The sequence below is a fragment of the Hylobates moloch genome, unplaced genomic scaffold (assembly GCF_009828535.3).
Source record: "Hylobates moloch isolate HMO894 unplaced genomic scaffold, HMol_V3 SCAFFOLD_4, whole genome shotgun sequence".
Classification (NCBI taxonomy): Eukaryota; Metazoa; Chordata; class Mammalia; order Primates; family Hylobatidae; genus Hylobates; species Hylobates moloch.
In genome coordinates, this window is record NW_026652279.1 from 38,837,216 (window position 1) to 38,851,807 (window position 14,592).

The 14,592-nt window shown below is 54.1% G+C and overlaps 1 protein-coding gene across 1 annotated transcript in view; it reads left to right on the forward strand.

Annotated features, from left to right (window-relative positions):
- Nucleotides 1-13,998, forward strand: part of SEMA5B (semaphorin 5B) — a 52,830-nt gene extending 38,832 nt beyond the window's left edge. Inside the window, exons 10-22 of the mRNA XM_058438143.1 lie at nucleotides 1,107-1,314; nucleotides 1,432-1,639; nucleotides 7,709-7,826; nucleotides 7,978-8,159; nucleotides 9,554-9,697; nucleotides 9,874-10,021; nucleotides 10,131-10,356; nucleotides 10,497-10,715; nucleotides 11,189-11,359; nucleotides 11,451-11,600; nucleotides 11,981-12,025; nucleotides 12,469-12,674; nucleotides 12,903-13,998. Coding sequence (XP_058294126.1) covers nucleotides 1,107-1,314; nucleotides 1,432-1,639; nucleotides 7,709-7,826; nucleotides 7,978-8,159; nucleotides 9,554-9,697; nucleotides 9,874-10,021; nucleotides 10,131-10,356; nucleotides 10,497-10,715; nucleotides 11,189-11,359; nucleotides 11,451-11,600; nucleotides 11,981-12,025; nucleotides 12,469-12,674; nucleotides 12,903-13,061 — 2,184 coding nt within the window. The 3' untranslated portion in view covers nucleotides 13,062-13,998. The remainder of the gene's footprint in view (nucleotides 1-1,106; nucleotides 1,315-1,431; nucleotides 1,640-7,708; nucleotides 7,827-7,977; nucleotides 8,160-9,553; nucleotides 9,698-9,873; nucleotides 10,022-10,130; nucleotides 10,357-10,496; nucleotides 10,716-11,188; nucleotides 11,360-11,450; nucleotides 11,601-11,980; nucleotides 12,026-12,468; nucleotides 12,675-12,902) is intronic.
- Nucleotides 13,999-14,592: the final 594 nt, after the last annotated feature.

Consider the following 14,592-nt stretch of genomic DNA (forward strand, 5'->3'; position numbering starts at 1 on the left):
CTGCTTAGCACAGACACCAGACCTGTCCCTGCCAGTCCATGCCCATCTCTGAGGTCCACAATGGTTCCCTGAGAGTATTAGCCTCTATGACTGTGAGGGAGAAAAGGAGAGTGGGTGAGGGGCAGTTCGAGGAAGCATGCTCGGAGCCGTCTCTAAATGTGAGCCCACACCTCCAGGGAGGCAGGGAAGTGGGACCTCAGCTCTCCACAGTGTAGAGGACCAGGAAAGCACTACACAAGCTGTCTGGCTGGAATTTGGGAATGTTAGCCAGAGCTTTCTCACAGTGTGTTCAACATGGGTACTAATTCCCGGAAGTGGTCAGTGCTAGGAGTGGTCAGGGTGTGGTCAGGGCCCAGCCGTGGGTAGTGGGAGCATCCCCCATCCTGCAATGGAGAAGGGGAAAGAACCAGGGGGCAGAGGAGGCTGCTGATGGTCGACTTTCCTGTTCGCCCAGCTTCCCACCCAGGGGGTGGGATGGAGCTGGGAAAGACCTCAAGCTTTGCAGTCCTACCATCTAGCCTATCTCTGTGTGACCTTGGACAAAAAAGTCATCCAACCTCCTTCAGTCTCTTTTTCCTTATCTGGAACTAGGGATAATACTGTAAGAGATAATACCTCACAGATATGTGAGAAGGTTCATATGCCTGGAATGTAGGAGATGCTCAGTAAAAGGTGGTTGGCTTCCAGCTTTGGTTTAGAAATCATAAGAACTTTGAGCTGGTAAGGACACAGGAGAGGGACAGCAGGCTTGGCCCAAGGTAGGAGAGGGGCATCTGCAGCAACAGCATAAAAATCACCAGACACTTGTCCACACTCAAATTATCTGTTTTTAGATAGTCCAGTCCCCTTTGCTCTCCTCCCTCCTCTTCCTCAACCGTGGCAGGATCCTCCTTCCCCAACTCCCCAGTCTCCTGTTCTTAGATTCCAAAGAAGAGGCATCCCACCCTGGAAAGGGTGCAGGACGCCCAGCAGGGATGCTGGGGGTGGGGGTGCTGGAGAATCAGCGTCCGCTGCTGTGGCCACCTGGGTTGCCAGGAGGAGGGAGCCGGCGGGGGAAGGCGGTAGCCCTGGTGGCCGGGCGCTCATGACCTGGCTCCCCGCGGCAGTGTGGCACCCTGCCTGAGACCGGTCCCAACGAGAACCTGACGGAGCGCAGCCTGCAGGACGCCCAGCGCCTCTTCCTGATGAGCGAGGCTGTGCAGCCGGTGACACCCGAGCCCTGTGTCACCCAGGACAGCGTGCGCTTCTCACATCTCGTGGTGGACCTGGTGCAGGCTAAAGATACGCTCTACCATGTACTCTACATTGGCACCGGTGAGCCCGCCCAGCCCAACCTGGACTGCAGGTCGGGGGTGGGTTGAGGGACGGGGCGGGGCTGCAAGCTTCCGGGGCCTTCAAGGCCACCTTGATCTGGCTCCCCCTCTCCCCCAGAGTCGGGCACCATCCTGAAGGTGCTGTCCACGGCGAGCCGCAGCCTCCACGGCTGCTACCTGGAGGAGCTGCACGTGCTGCCCCCCGGGCGTCGCGAGCCCCTGCGCAGCCTGCGCATCCTGCACAGCGCCCGCGCGCTCTTCGTGGGGCTGAGCGACGGCGTCCTGCGGGTCCCACTGGAGAGGTGCGCCGCCTACCGCAGCCAGGGGTAAGCCGGGACCGGGGCGGCTCCCGAGGCCCCCACTGCGGAGGCGGCGCTTAAGAGGCTGGGCTTTGGACCCGGGAGACCTGGGGTCGGTCCCTGCAGTCTCCACTAGTGTGCCTTAGCCAAGTCACTCCACCTCTCTGAACCTTGGTTCTCTGCTCGTAAAACATCTTGCAGGGTTTTTGTGAGGGTTAATTGAGATAATCTCCATAAAGAACTTATCAGTACCTGGAGGAAGTGTGTGCTTAGCAAATTTTGGTGGGCGGCTGTTGTTATCCCTGTTGTCAAACACATAGCTAGGGCCAGTCAACCATCTCTAGCCCACTTGATTTATTCTCAGTCCCTTCTGTACAAAGACGTCTTTATCTTTGAAGCCACAGCACTTATTGCCCAGATATGGGGGCAGATGGAGATGATGCTTTCAGTGAGCCCCACGTTTTTGCTCCCCTTGCTTCCTTCCTTAGAAGAGGTAGAGAGGGCTGCTGCAGGTAGGGCAGAGGTGAGGCGCCACGTGGAGGAGTTGCCCTGGCTTCCCACTGCTTCTGAACTTGGTTCTTCATGCCATAGCTTCAAGTGGACTCACAGATTTGACAACTGTGGCATCAGTGTTTAAGGGGGAAACCAAAGCCTATTCCAAAGCCAAATGGAAATGCAGCCCAGACTCCTACCACCCAAGGCTCTCCCAGGCTGCATCGCCTCATTTTCATGATACTCAGAAGCTGGCACCACCACAGCCACGTGAGCTTCTGTGGCCTTTGCAACCGAGAGTCCTGGCTGTGCCATCTGTCCTCAAGATTTGGAAGACAAATGGTATCCATGATACAGGGCTGTTCTTCAGCTCCAACGGGGTGTGCTAGGAGCTGGGCAGAGGCCTGTGGGGCCAAGAAGAGCTGGATGATCTTGGTGAGGCAGCCAAGGAGGGGGAGTCTCAGGGCAGACACTCCAGCTCCCTTCAGCCCCAACACAAGTCTCCATCAGTGAGACACCACACACTTACTAAAACCTACCATGTTCAGGGCACTTTGTAAGACTGTTGGTGTGAGAGAAGGCAAGAGAAATAGGCCCCAAACACTGACTTCCCTTAGCTCTCCAGATATCTGGGTAGGAAGAGAACCTCGGCCTATATCAGACATGTGGGGAGAGATGGTCGGGTGTCGGGGAAAGGACTCACATGGTGGAACCAGACACACCTGGGGCTCCATCTCAACTCCATCATCTACTAACCATATGATCTTGAACAACTGAATCTTTTTGAGCTTCGGCTCTCTCATCTGGAAAATGGGGAGACATTTGATGGAGCAAATGATGTTTAACAGGCAGAGTTGTAAGGATTGGGACTAGTATTCGAAGTGCCCAGTGCAGCAAATCACAGGTGGTAGCTGGTATCTTTATTACTTTTTATCTCCCCAAATGCATTTAGGAGCCCTCCAGCCTCATAGGCCCTCTGGAGTCTCACTGAATATAGTCAGTACAGCTTGGAAGTGAATCACAGGCTTTCACATATGACTTGTTCTCCAAGAGGTTGTAAATCCTTAAAGGCAAACCCAGTGTCCCAGTATTTTTTATACTCCACCAGGGAGCCCCACCCAGCCCAAGGTACCAAGTGGCCTTCCACACATGACTGATCCTTCAGTTGACTGATTGTTTGGCTTGAGAGGAGTTTGGTGAAACTCAGGAGAAACATGGGGAATGGGACTGGAAACTGGATTGAAGCCAACTGAGAAGGCCAAGGGAGGATTTTGACTTGAATCGTGTGGCTGTGGGCACTGGAGTGGTCCTAGAGCAGTGGAGTGCAGTCACAGGCTGTGTGAAAAGATCAATCAGACAGTGGTGAACAGCACTGTCATGTAGCAGGTGGATGGTCCAGGTGGGCTAGTATGGCTCTAAGCCAGATCTGAAGGAATGGGGCCTGCAGTGGACGGGAGGAAGGAAAGGGGCTGGGATGTTCAGCTCCAGTGGGGTGTGCTAGGGAGGCCTGCGCTCACGTTCTGCAGAGAGGGGCTGGGGAGCTTGTGTAGTGTGCCCATTGCACTCTTGCCCTGGAGCAAGGCAGAAAGAGGTCAGTTTGGAGTTTGGTGCTTTCATCCTATTTGGTTTCCTGACTTTGGGATAGGAGCCCTTGATGTGTACAGTGAAAACCCTGCTAAAAAACTATAGGTGAATCCAAAAAGTGTGAAATGCAAGGTCACATTATCGGAAGATTAGAAAAATGGCTACAGCAAGTACACACAGTCAACAAGCTGTGCACTCCAGGCGTCTGGGAGCCAACTGCCACAATATATTAGAATTTGCACTGTTGTGGGGTGTGTTGTCACAAGGTTTTACTGTGTCCTAGGATAGACATTTCATGCTTTTTCCCTCATGCCTTCCAAAACTGGCAGGACGATAAGGGTGGGTAAGCAGAGGCCTCTTCAGGCTCCCTCCTCTGCCCAGGATCCAGGGGCTTATCTCCAACTGCCTCTTTTCACTCAGGAAGAATCTCAGCCCCACGGGGCACCTCCAAGACCTGGCCTGACCAGAGAGAGATCAGTGCTCCCACGAGGAGGAGCTGGGGAATAAACTGCTGACTGGCTCTGCAAAGCGGGTGTTTTATGCATGAACCACCCCTTTCCTCCTTCCAGCATGCCTTTCACCCTGCCTTTGAGAGGGGTCCTCTACCCCCAACTCATTCACAGATCTCCCCTGGCTGCCGCATGAGCACAGGGAAGGCCCACTCTCAGCCATTTTTTGCTCACAAGCTCCAGAGATACCTTTTCCACCCTGGACAGCTCCCACTGTGAGACTACTACACCACAGTGCTGGAATCGGCCTGCCTGCAACTTCCATCATCCATCTCTGTCACGCCTCCGAGCCCATGGAATGAACCTGTTCCTTTTTGTAATGGCTGCTTGAGATACTGCAGTTAAAAACAAACAAACAAACAAAACACACACACACACACACACACACACACACGGTGATATATTATTAGTCTGATGGCTCCTTTATGAAAAGAACTCTAAACTGCCACCCATTTCTACAGTCAGAGACACACTTTAAGTCTCTTATCCTTGGAGCTTTCATTTTTCTTAAGAGCGTTCCCTGCTCTGTAAGCTTTGAAGTGGCCTTTGGCCAAAAGCAGCAAACGTGGTTCCACTTGAGCCAAGGAGGCAGTTATCCCTTTTATTCACGAGAAGAGAGCTCGGGCACTGGCCCCAAGAAGCCTCAAGGGTCCCCTCAGGCTGCCAGGGAAGGGGCAAGGCAGGCGTATCCATGGAGAATCTGGTATCCTCTTTCTTCTCTGGGACTTAATTGAGGGCAGGGGAAGCTGAAGGGGTGAGAGGGCTTGGAGAAAGGAGGCTGGAGCCAGCATCTACTCCATGTTTTTCTTCTTTCCTATTCTGCCATGGTTTGGAAGGACAAGACACTTCATCACTTGGCTTGGGAATCTCGGCAAAAGTGGCCCCTGGCACAGCAGTTCTCAACCATAGGTACACAGCAGAGTTACCTGGGGGGTATTTAGAAGATTCCAGTGCCTGGGCCTATTCCAGTCCAAAAAGCCAAAGTATAGGTTAGTGGGCTTTTTGTTTTGTTTGCTTACGCTTTTTAAAGGATGCCCAGGAGATCCTAATTTGCAGTGAAGACTGGGAACTCCTGCTGTAAAACTGGTTAGGCTCTAGATGGAAGAAGGAGCAAGAGGCCAATTGCATTTCTCCAGAATCTTCTGCATTTGTCTTATATAAGCTGGTTCGGGTTTTCTTCTCTTACCCATTTTCTCTGCTGACAGACATTTGTTTTTGATGAATAGAATATTGTTTATTATTATTATTAGTCACTAGGTATGGCTAATTCTTTTTTCCAGTTAATTTGTGTCACTTAGAAATGCCACATCAGCTGCCTCTAGAGGTTGATACCCCTTTTTGAGGGCTGAAGGAAATAAATTCAGGAGTGGGCTTTGCTGAGTTCTCATTGGTTGAATTTGCTAGCAGACCTCTTGATCCCAATGTCAGCCAGTAAGTGGAGTCTCAAAACCACAGGTCGCTGGGACTACTTGTGTACATGTGTTGCATGTAGTCCCACGATGTCCAGTTTGATGGACTCTGCTGATGAAACACCCTCAAATCAAACCATTGATCCCAGAGGAAAATATGACCACACTTATCTTGTACATTTTACCCAAATTGTCCTTGAGTGAATAAACTGGAAACAGATTCCCAAGCAACAGTTAAGTATTCTGGATTCCTGGGTGGGCCAGTGTGCTCACCGGGCTTCCATGATTGCCTCACTTATATGAGGCTGCAGGTTGGCCCCGAGCAGCAGACAGTACTGTCTTCTTTGCCCTCCTTTGGTGACAAGGAGAAGCCCCACCCTCTTCTTTGTATAATTAACCTCATTTTTCTCTGGGGCCTGACATGATCTAGTGAACTCACTGCAAGTTAAGAATTCATCTGACAGGTTACTCTCCCTGAAGCTTCAAGAGATAAGAAAAATTCTACCCCAGGGACGCCAAAAGCTGCAACTCTTAGCTCTTCATCTGTTTGTTTGCTTTTGGTGTATCTCTTTAGCCCTAGGCATCTTTGGCCCCTTTGTCTAATGGGAAGATCCCTCAGCAAACTCACAGAATGGTGTGAACTCCCCACCAGGCTCCATCTTCTTTGAGGTCCGGTACCTCCTTCTCCAAAGCCTCTTCTGTTTTCCAACCTCCAATTTCTGAGCTCCTGCTTAGTGCTCTCTCCAGACCCTCTTCAGCAGACTGGCTCAGAAGGGGGTGGAAGCTGGGGACAGGAACCAGAGGGATCGAGGTATCCCCCAGGATTGGCAGTGGGCTGAATGTTGGAGGGACCCTCCTTCTGGCACCAGGATTGGATACTCTCTGTACTTAGTAATGGATAGCAAAGCCTGATTCCATAATTCCCATAGACTTTTTCTCCCCTTTGAAGTCCTACTACTGGAGATTAGATTTTGCTGTTAAAAAATTACATGAAGACATCAAAAGGAGAAAAAGAAGAAAGGAGCTCTGGACTATGAGAAGTGGAGGCATTTGGGGCATGCATCAGTGTGTGAACCAGTTATCATTTTGGGGCCACTGTAGAGAGACCAGCCCTCAGGGTTGGGGAACCGAGAACTGGGATGTGACCTCCTACAGCTTGAGCTCATTCTCACGATGCTAAAGCACTAGACTCTGATTCCTGCCACTAAGCAGCACAAGCATGTGGGTGCTCCAAGTGACCATGGACAGTACCCAGGTGTCTGCTGATCCTGTGCTGTGTTTTGAGGGATGGGCTCATATTCAGTGTGTGAAATCAGACACAACCTCCCGTGGGAAGCAGAAGTGTGAGGGGAAAAGCATGGTCAGAAAGCTTAGGTCTGGGACCAGCTCCACCACCTATGATCTGTGTGATCTCAGGGAAACTACTTATCTCCTTGCCATGGTACAATGAAAAGGTTGTATAGTGGATCCCGGAGGTTCTCAGCCTGGCTCCCATTAGAATCACCCAGGGAGATTTTAAACAGTACTTTGCCCCCAGAGAGTGTTGAGCGGGGTGGGCTCAGGTATTGGTATGTTTTGAAAGCTCCTCAGGTGATTCTAATGTGCAGCCAGGGTTGAGAATGGCTGGATTAAACCATCTGTAAGGCTTTTTCCATCTCTAATGTTTTATGACTCTATGATCACAGCATGTGCCAGGGAGGCATTTCCTCTTTAGGTTCCTGTTAACCACATCTGCACCTGTGGCTGTGGGTGAGGAGTATGGGGCACCCATATTTGGGGAAAGCAGTGCCATCTCTTTTAAACGTGCAGTCTCTGGAGGATGAGGGTTTGAGTCCTGAGTCAGGTCACTGGGTTTCCCCCAGATAACATGGGGATAATAACAGTACCCACTTCACTGGGGTGCTGGATTTAAATTAATTCATGCTTATGAAGTGCTTAAAATGATGCCTTACACACAGTAAAGGCTCAGTGAACTTCATTATTATCATGGAGGACAAATGGATGGAAAGTGGTGCACAGAGGGGAGTGTTCAGGTGTGTTCCTGAGGTGCAGGTGAGGCTGGGAAGCCAGTGGGCTTGAGTCCCAGGACGTCTGTCTGGCAGGGCATGCCTGGGGGCCCGGGACCCGTACTGTGGCTGGGACGGGAAGCAGCAACGTTGCAGCACGCTCGAGGACAGCTCCAACATGAGCCTCTGGACCCAGAACATCACCGCCTGTCCTGTGAGAATCCCTTTGTGTCCTCCCATCTCAGACCCCTCCTTCAATTCAGGCTATGACTCCCCACCAATATTGCCCCAATCCCCTGAGATCTTGTGACTTCCCTGCCCTTGCCTTGGATAATAGGGGTACTGTCCCCCATGTGTGTCTGCAGGTGCGGAATGTGACACGGGATGGGGGCTTCGGCCCATGGTCACCATGGCAGCCATGTGAGCACTTGGATGGGGACAACTCAGGCTCTTGCCTGTGTCGAGCCCGATCCTGCGACTCCCCTCGACCCCGCTGTGGGGGCCTTGACTGCCTGGGGCCAGCCATCCACATCGCCAACTGCTCCAGGTATGTGAGGACAGGGCTCGCATGGTGTCTGCCTTGGACCAGGATGGGGAGAACTAGGGAAATGGGGCCCCCTCACTCGGGTGTTTGCACTAAGGGACAGAAACCACTTCAGGACTGTGCTGGGGACTAGATAGGTGTCTAATATCTGAGGCAGGAAACCTGAGCCCTGAGGGAGTTTCTCTCTAGTGAGAGAGAAGTTTCTATCTCTTGGTGACTCCTGATGCAAAGAGGAATGCTGGGAGGGCATGGAGGTCACTCCTAGACAAAAGCGAGCCTCAGTAAGTCTCATCCCAAACATGAGGAAGAGCATGGGATGGTGGCAAGGCAAGCAAATCTAGTGCCAATCCCGGATTGCCACTGTCTGGAGGTGTGGCTGTGGCCTAGCCACCTAACCACTCTGAGCTTCTGTTAGTGAGGATTATAGTACCCACCCAAGAGTTGTTGGGAGGGTTAAATGAGATACGGTATATACAGAGCTTGCACAGTGCCTGGTACCTGGGGACTCCATAAAATAACTAAGCCATAATTTTAGACACTTTTTTTATTTGAGACAGCATCTCACTCTGTTGCCCAGGCTGGAGTGAAGTGGTGTGATCATGGCTCACTGTAATCTCCTGCCTCAACCTCCTGATTAGCTGAGACTACAGGTGCCCACACCATATCCAGCTAATTTTTTAATTTTTTTTTGTAGAAACAGGAGTCTCACTATATTGCCTAGGTTGGTCTCAAACTCCTGGCTTCAAGTGTTCCTCCCACCTCAGCCTCCCAAAGCTCTGGGATTACAGGCATTGGCCACCACACCCAGCCTTGGACACTCTTAAAAAAACTATTTCATACACATTTATTAATGTAGCCCTCACAGCAACCTCTTGGGGGTAGGAATACAATCATTATCCTTAAAGTTAAGAGTACTATGAGGCACAGAAGGTTCTGGTAACTTGCCCAGGGTTTCAAAGCCAGCAAATGGTAGAGCCCAGATTTGAAAATTGGAGTCAGAGTAGGCATGAGTGAGCAGTGTCTGAGGCCAGAGTGTTGGTTTCAGTGCAAGGATTAGGACCAGCCAGGAAGGCTGAAAGGGAGGCTGCAGATTGGAAAGGGGACTAGGGCCTTCTTCTCTAAAGAGTCTGCCCTTTTGTTCCTTGTGAGATACGTCCTTAGTCCTGAGCACAGCCTGATATATAGAAGAAGGCTCTCGATACATGTCTGAAGGAGGAATAAATGAACGGATGGATGAGCGAGTCTGCCTGAGATGACCTGTTTAGGAGAAGATATTTCTATGTCACTGTCCAGCCCTTTCTGACGGCAGTAGAAAATACATCGGCCCAGAGACAGACTAGATCTAAGAAGCTAGGGCTCAGAGGGGCATCTGTCTCTGTCCCCTCCCACCCCGCCAGGAATGGGGCGTGGACCCCGTGGTCATCGTGGGCGCTGTGCAGCACGTCCTGTGGCATCGGCTTCCAGGTCCGCCAGCGAAGTTGCAGCAACCCTGCTCCCCGCCACGGGGGCCGCATCTGCGTGGGCAAGAGCCGGGAGGAGCGGTGAGGGAGTACAGGCTTGCTCTGAGGTCCCACACTTTCCCGGCCCCCCAGAAAGTGGCCTGGATTCTCCTCGTGATCCCGGGGACTCTCGTCCTTTCCGGTCTTGCACTCCTAGGGACCTCTCGTCAGGGAAGGGGGTCCCCCTCCCTGGATTGATGCCTCTGCCCCGACCCCAGGTTCTGTAACGAGAACACGCCTTGCCCGGTGCCCATCTTCTGGGCTTCCTGGGGCTCCTGGAGCAAGTGCAGCAGCAACTGTGGAGGCGGCGTGCAGTCGCGGCGTCGGGCCTGCGAAAACGGCAACTCCTGCCTGGGCTGCGGCGTGGTGAGGGTTGGGGCCGTGGGCCAGGGGCGCGGTGTGGGGGACTGGAGCTAAGGGGAGGGCGGGCCTGGAGGCCGCGGGGCTCTAAAGCTGCCTCCGCCGCCACCCGCAGGAGTTCAAGACGTGCAACCCCGAGGGCTGCCCCGAAGTGCGGCGCAACACCCCCTGGACGCCGTGGCTGCCCGTGAACGTGACGCAGGGTGGGGCGCGGCAGGAGCAGCGGTTCCGCTTCACCTGCCGCGCGCCCCTTGCAGACCCGCACGGCCTGCAGTTCGGCAGGAGAAGGACCGAGACGAGGACCTGCCCCGCGGACGGCTCCGCCGCTTGCGACACCGACGGTACCGCCCCGCGCCCGGCGCCCCCCTCCTTCCTCTCTCCCAGCCCCGGAGCGGTGAGGGCGGGGGCGGGAGCCCGGGGAGGCCCAGGCCGGGGTCGGGGTGGCCAGGCGCCCAGTCGCTGAGGCCTAGCCCCTCCGCAGCCCTGGTGGAGGACCTCCTGCGCAGCGGGAGCACCTCCCCGCACACGGTGAGCGGGGGCTGGGCCGCCTGGGGCCCGTGGTCGTCTTGCTCCCGGGACTGCGAGCTGGGCTTCCGCGTCCGCAAGAGAACGTGCACTAACCCGGAGCCCCGCAACGGGGGCCTGCCCTGCGTGGGCGATGCTGCCGAGTACCAGGACTGCAACCCCCAGGCTTGCCCAGGTAACCCTGCACGGAAGGAATCCTTGGCCTAGGGAAACCCTGTCATCCTGGAGGCCGCCGTCCCCCGCCCCAGGCCTACCCAGGAACCCCAATGCCCAGGTGACCCCTTCTCCCTGCCAACTATGTGCTAGGGACCCCCAGAGCAAATTTCTGCCCCGGCCATAGATGCAATGCCTACTCCAGTGGAGTAGGGCCTCAACTTATCCTCCCTGTCCCTTTTTTTTTTTTCACCCTTCTTAATGAGTTAGACAGGTAAGAAGCTAGATTGGAGGTGGAGTCGGTCACTCTCCCTCCGGGTGTCTCTGCTGCTTCCTGCGTTTCCCTCACCTGCCGGATGGGGTGGGGGCACTTCCTAACAGTGGACTGTTGGGTGGCGGGTGGCAGGGCAAAGTGGTCTGGGCTGGTATGGGATGGAAGACTGTCTTGGGCCCTGCCTGCCCCTACAGCCCCTCACACACCCCGTCCCCTTGCAGTTCGGGGTGCTTGGTCCTGCTGGACCTCATGGTCTCCATGCTCAGCTTCCTGTGGTGGGGGTCACTATCAACGCACACGTTCCTGCACCAGCCCCGCACCCTCCCCAGGTGAGGACATCTGTCTCGGGCTGCATACGGAGGAGGCACTATGTGCCACACAGGCCTGCCCAGGTACGAGGCACATCCCGCCAGGGCTGGGAAGCGCCACGGACCCACCAGGGGGGCCCTGGGCAGTTAACCTCATCCTACCCACAATCCCCAGAAGGCTGGTCGCCCTGGTCTGAGTGGAGTACGTGCACTGAGGACGGAGCCCAGAGCAGAAGCCGGCACTGTGAGGAGCTCCTCCCAGGGCCCAGCGCCTGTGCTGGAAACAGCAGCCAGAGCCGCCCCTGCCCCTACAGCGAGATCCCTGGTAGGTCTCCCTGCCAGCAACTGCACAGCAACTCTTCCCAGCCTGCACTCCCGACTTCCTTCTTCTTCTGAAGCTTGTGTCCTGGTGGGGAGCAGGGGGCGCAGGATGAAACATGGAGGTGGAGGGAAGGAGATGCCGAAAGAAAACTCCCATATTTGCCTCCATGCGCACATTTAGGGTTTGGGCCCTCCTCATCCTGTGGATGGGCTAGCCCTTCTCAGAGGTGGGGTCTGAGGAGAGACGGAGGGGAATGAAGGCCCCCACGCCCAGTCCTATGGCTGAGCGTTGACCTAGAGGTCCTCCCAGGCTTACGCCTACCCTGCAGGGCCCCCCTCCTCTCGTCTCTGCCCCTGACACCCTGTCCGCTGGTCTTCCTGCAGTCATCCTGCCAGCCTCCAGCATGGAGGAGGCCACCGGCTGTGCAGGTAAAAGAAACCACCCCTACCTTATGCTGCGGTCCTCCCAGCCCTCCGGCACCCCATTCCAAAGTCTGGACTCTTTCCACATCCTGTTCCAGACAGCCAAGCTTTGTTGGGATCCCCACTGCTTTGAGATGGTGTGTAGGGTGGTCTGGGCAGTTCCCTCCATGCCCCCCAGCTAGGAGGCCATCATCAGTCTGTACCCAAGGAAGGGTCATCTGACTCTAGACCCTCTGGTTGCCACCTCTGACTTGAGCCACAGGGTACCTTGTGAAAGAGGTCCCCATTGACAGCCTCCCCAGCCTCCCTGTTTCCTCTGGCTGTGGCCTCAGAGCCCTTTCCAGGATGCCTCAGAGCCTCCTGTTGCTGTTTCTGCTCCCAGGGAGGCAGGCAGGAGTCTGTCCTCTTCACAGTGGCCCTTATCTTACTACCTGCCTCTCTTCCCCCAGGGTTCAATCTCATCCACCTGGTGGCCACGGGCGTCTCCTGCTTCTTGGGCTCTGGGCTCCTGACCCTGGCAGTGTACCTGTCTTGCCAGCACTGCCAGCGTCAGTCCCAGGAGTCCACACTGGTCCATCCTGCCACCCCCAACCACTTGCACTACAAGGGCGGAGGCACCCCGAAGAATGAAAAGTACACACCCATGGAGTTCAAGGTGGGAGACTTCTTGTAGAAGCACAGGGCAGGGTAGGAGGGCAGGGTGAAGAGCCCAGGGGTTCTGGCCCTCAGCTGGGCGGAACTGGGCAGTGGTGGTGTGAACAGAGCACTGGATCCGCAGTCTGAGTGTTCTTTCATGGCTGGCTTCTGGACTCCTTGTCCTGGCCTGTTCCCTTTCCCTGTGTGTTCCCTCACCCCTTTCTCTGGTTCCTTCTTCCTCCCACAGACCCTGAACAAGAATAACTTGATCCCTGATGACAGAGCCAACTTCTACCCATTGCAGCAGACCAATGTGTACACGACTACCTACTACCCAAGCCCCCTGAACAAACACAGCTTCCGGCCCGAGGCCTCACCTGGACAACGGTGCTTCCCCAACAGCTGATACCGCTGTCCTGGGGACTTGGGCTTCTTGCCTTCGTAAGGCACAGAGCAGGTGGAGATGGGACAGTGGAGCCAGTTTGGTTTTCTCCTCCTGCACTAGGCCAAGAACTTGCTGCCTTGCCTGTGGGGGGTCCCATCCGGCTTCAGAGAGCTCTGGCTGGCGTTGACCATGGGGGAAAGGGCTGGCTTCAGGCTGGCATATGGCCGCAGGTCCAGTTCAGCCCAGGTCTCTCATGGTTACCTTGCAACCCACTGTCACGCTGACACTACGCTGCCATGCCTGGCCTGTGGACCTACTGGGCATTTGAGGAATTGGAGAATGGAGATGGCAAGAGGGCAGACTTTTAAGTTTGGGTTGGAGACAACTTCCTGTGGCCCCCACAAACTGAGTCTGGCCTTCTCCAGCTGGCCCCAAAAAGGCCTGTGCTACATCCTGATTATCTCTGAAAGTAATCAATCAAGTGGCTCCAGTAGCTCTGGATTTTCTGCCAGGGCTGGGCCATTGTGGTGCTGCCCCAGTGTGACATGAGACCAAGGCCAGCGCAAGTTATCCACCTCTGCCTGGAAGTCTATACTCTACCCAGGGCATCCCTCTGGTCAGAGGCAGTGAGTACTGGGAACTGGAGGCTGACCTGTGCTTAGAAGTCCTTTAATCTGGGCTGGTACAGGCCTCAGCCTTGCCCTCAGTGCACGAAAAGTGGCCCAGGAGAGAGGATCAATGCCATAGGAGGCAGACGTCTGGCCTCTGTGCCTCTATGGAGACTATCTTCCAGTTGCTGCTCAACAGAGTTGTTGGCTGAGACCTGCTTGGGAGTCTCTGCTGGCCCTTTATCTGTTCAGGAACACACACACACACACACACACACACACAATCACAATTTGCTACAGCAACAAAAAAGACATTGGGCTGTGGCATTATTAATTAAAGATGATATCCAGTCCCCAAATGTCTCTGTGCATCTGTGCGTGGCCTCCTCTCGCATAGTCTAGGCAATCTGAGCAATGCATCAGAGTGGCAGATGGTCTCTCAAGGCGGAGGAAATGCCCCAAGTAGCCTTATCTTTAATAGATGATATCTTTCCATTTGTGGAATGGAAATACACACACAATGTACACATACATTGCCCTACACCCTTTTTGGAAAAGATGTTGGGGATAAGCAAATTCACAAGTGGGGACATAAGGTACACCAAAGGCAACAAAACAGGAGAGAGTTCTGCCTGCTCCTTCAGCATCTCTTCCAGGCAACAGCTCCAGGGTATGAGTCCAGCGGGAGAGTGTTGATGAGAATTATTTTATGAGATATTTATACTGCTGAGTTTAATAAAATCAAAATTGAGAAACAGGCAAATCTGTGAGGTAGGAGAAGCCTAATATAGTTTTTGCTGGATTAAATAAAGATAACCTCAAAGCCTCAGCCCAACAGATCAATGCTGCCATTTTGGATGAGATTGACGGACATGTTAAATTTAGAGAGCAATTTCCTGACTTAATTGGCTGGATCAATTCTCCTAGGATTCCCAGCAGAATCT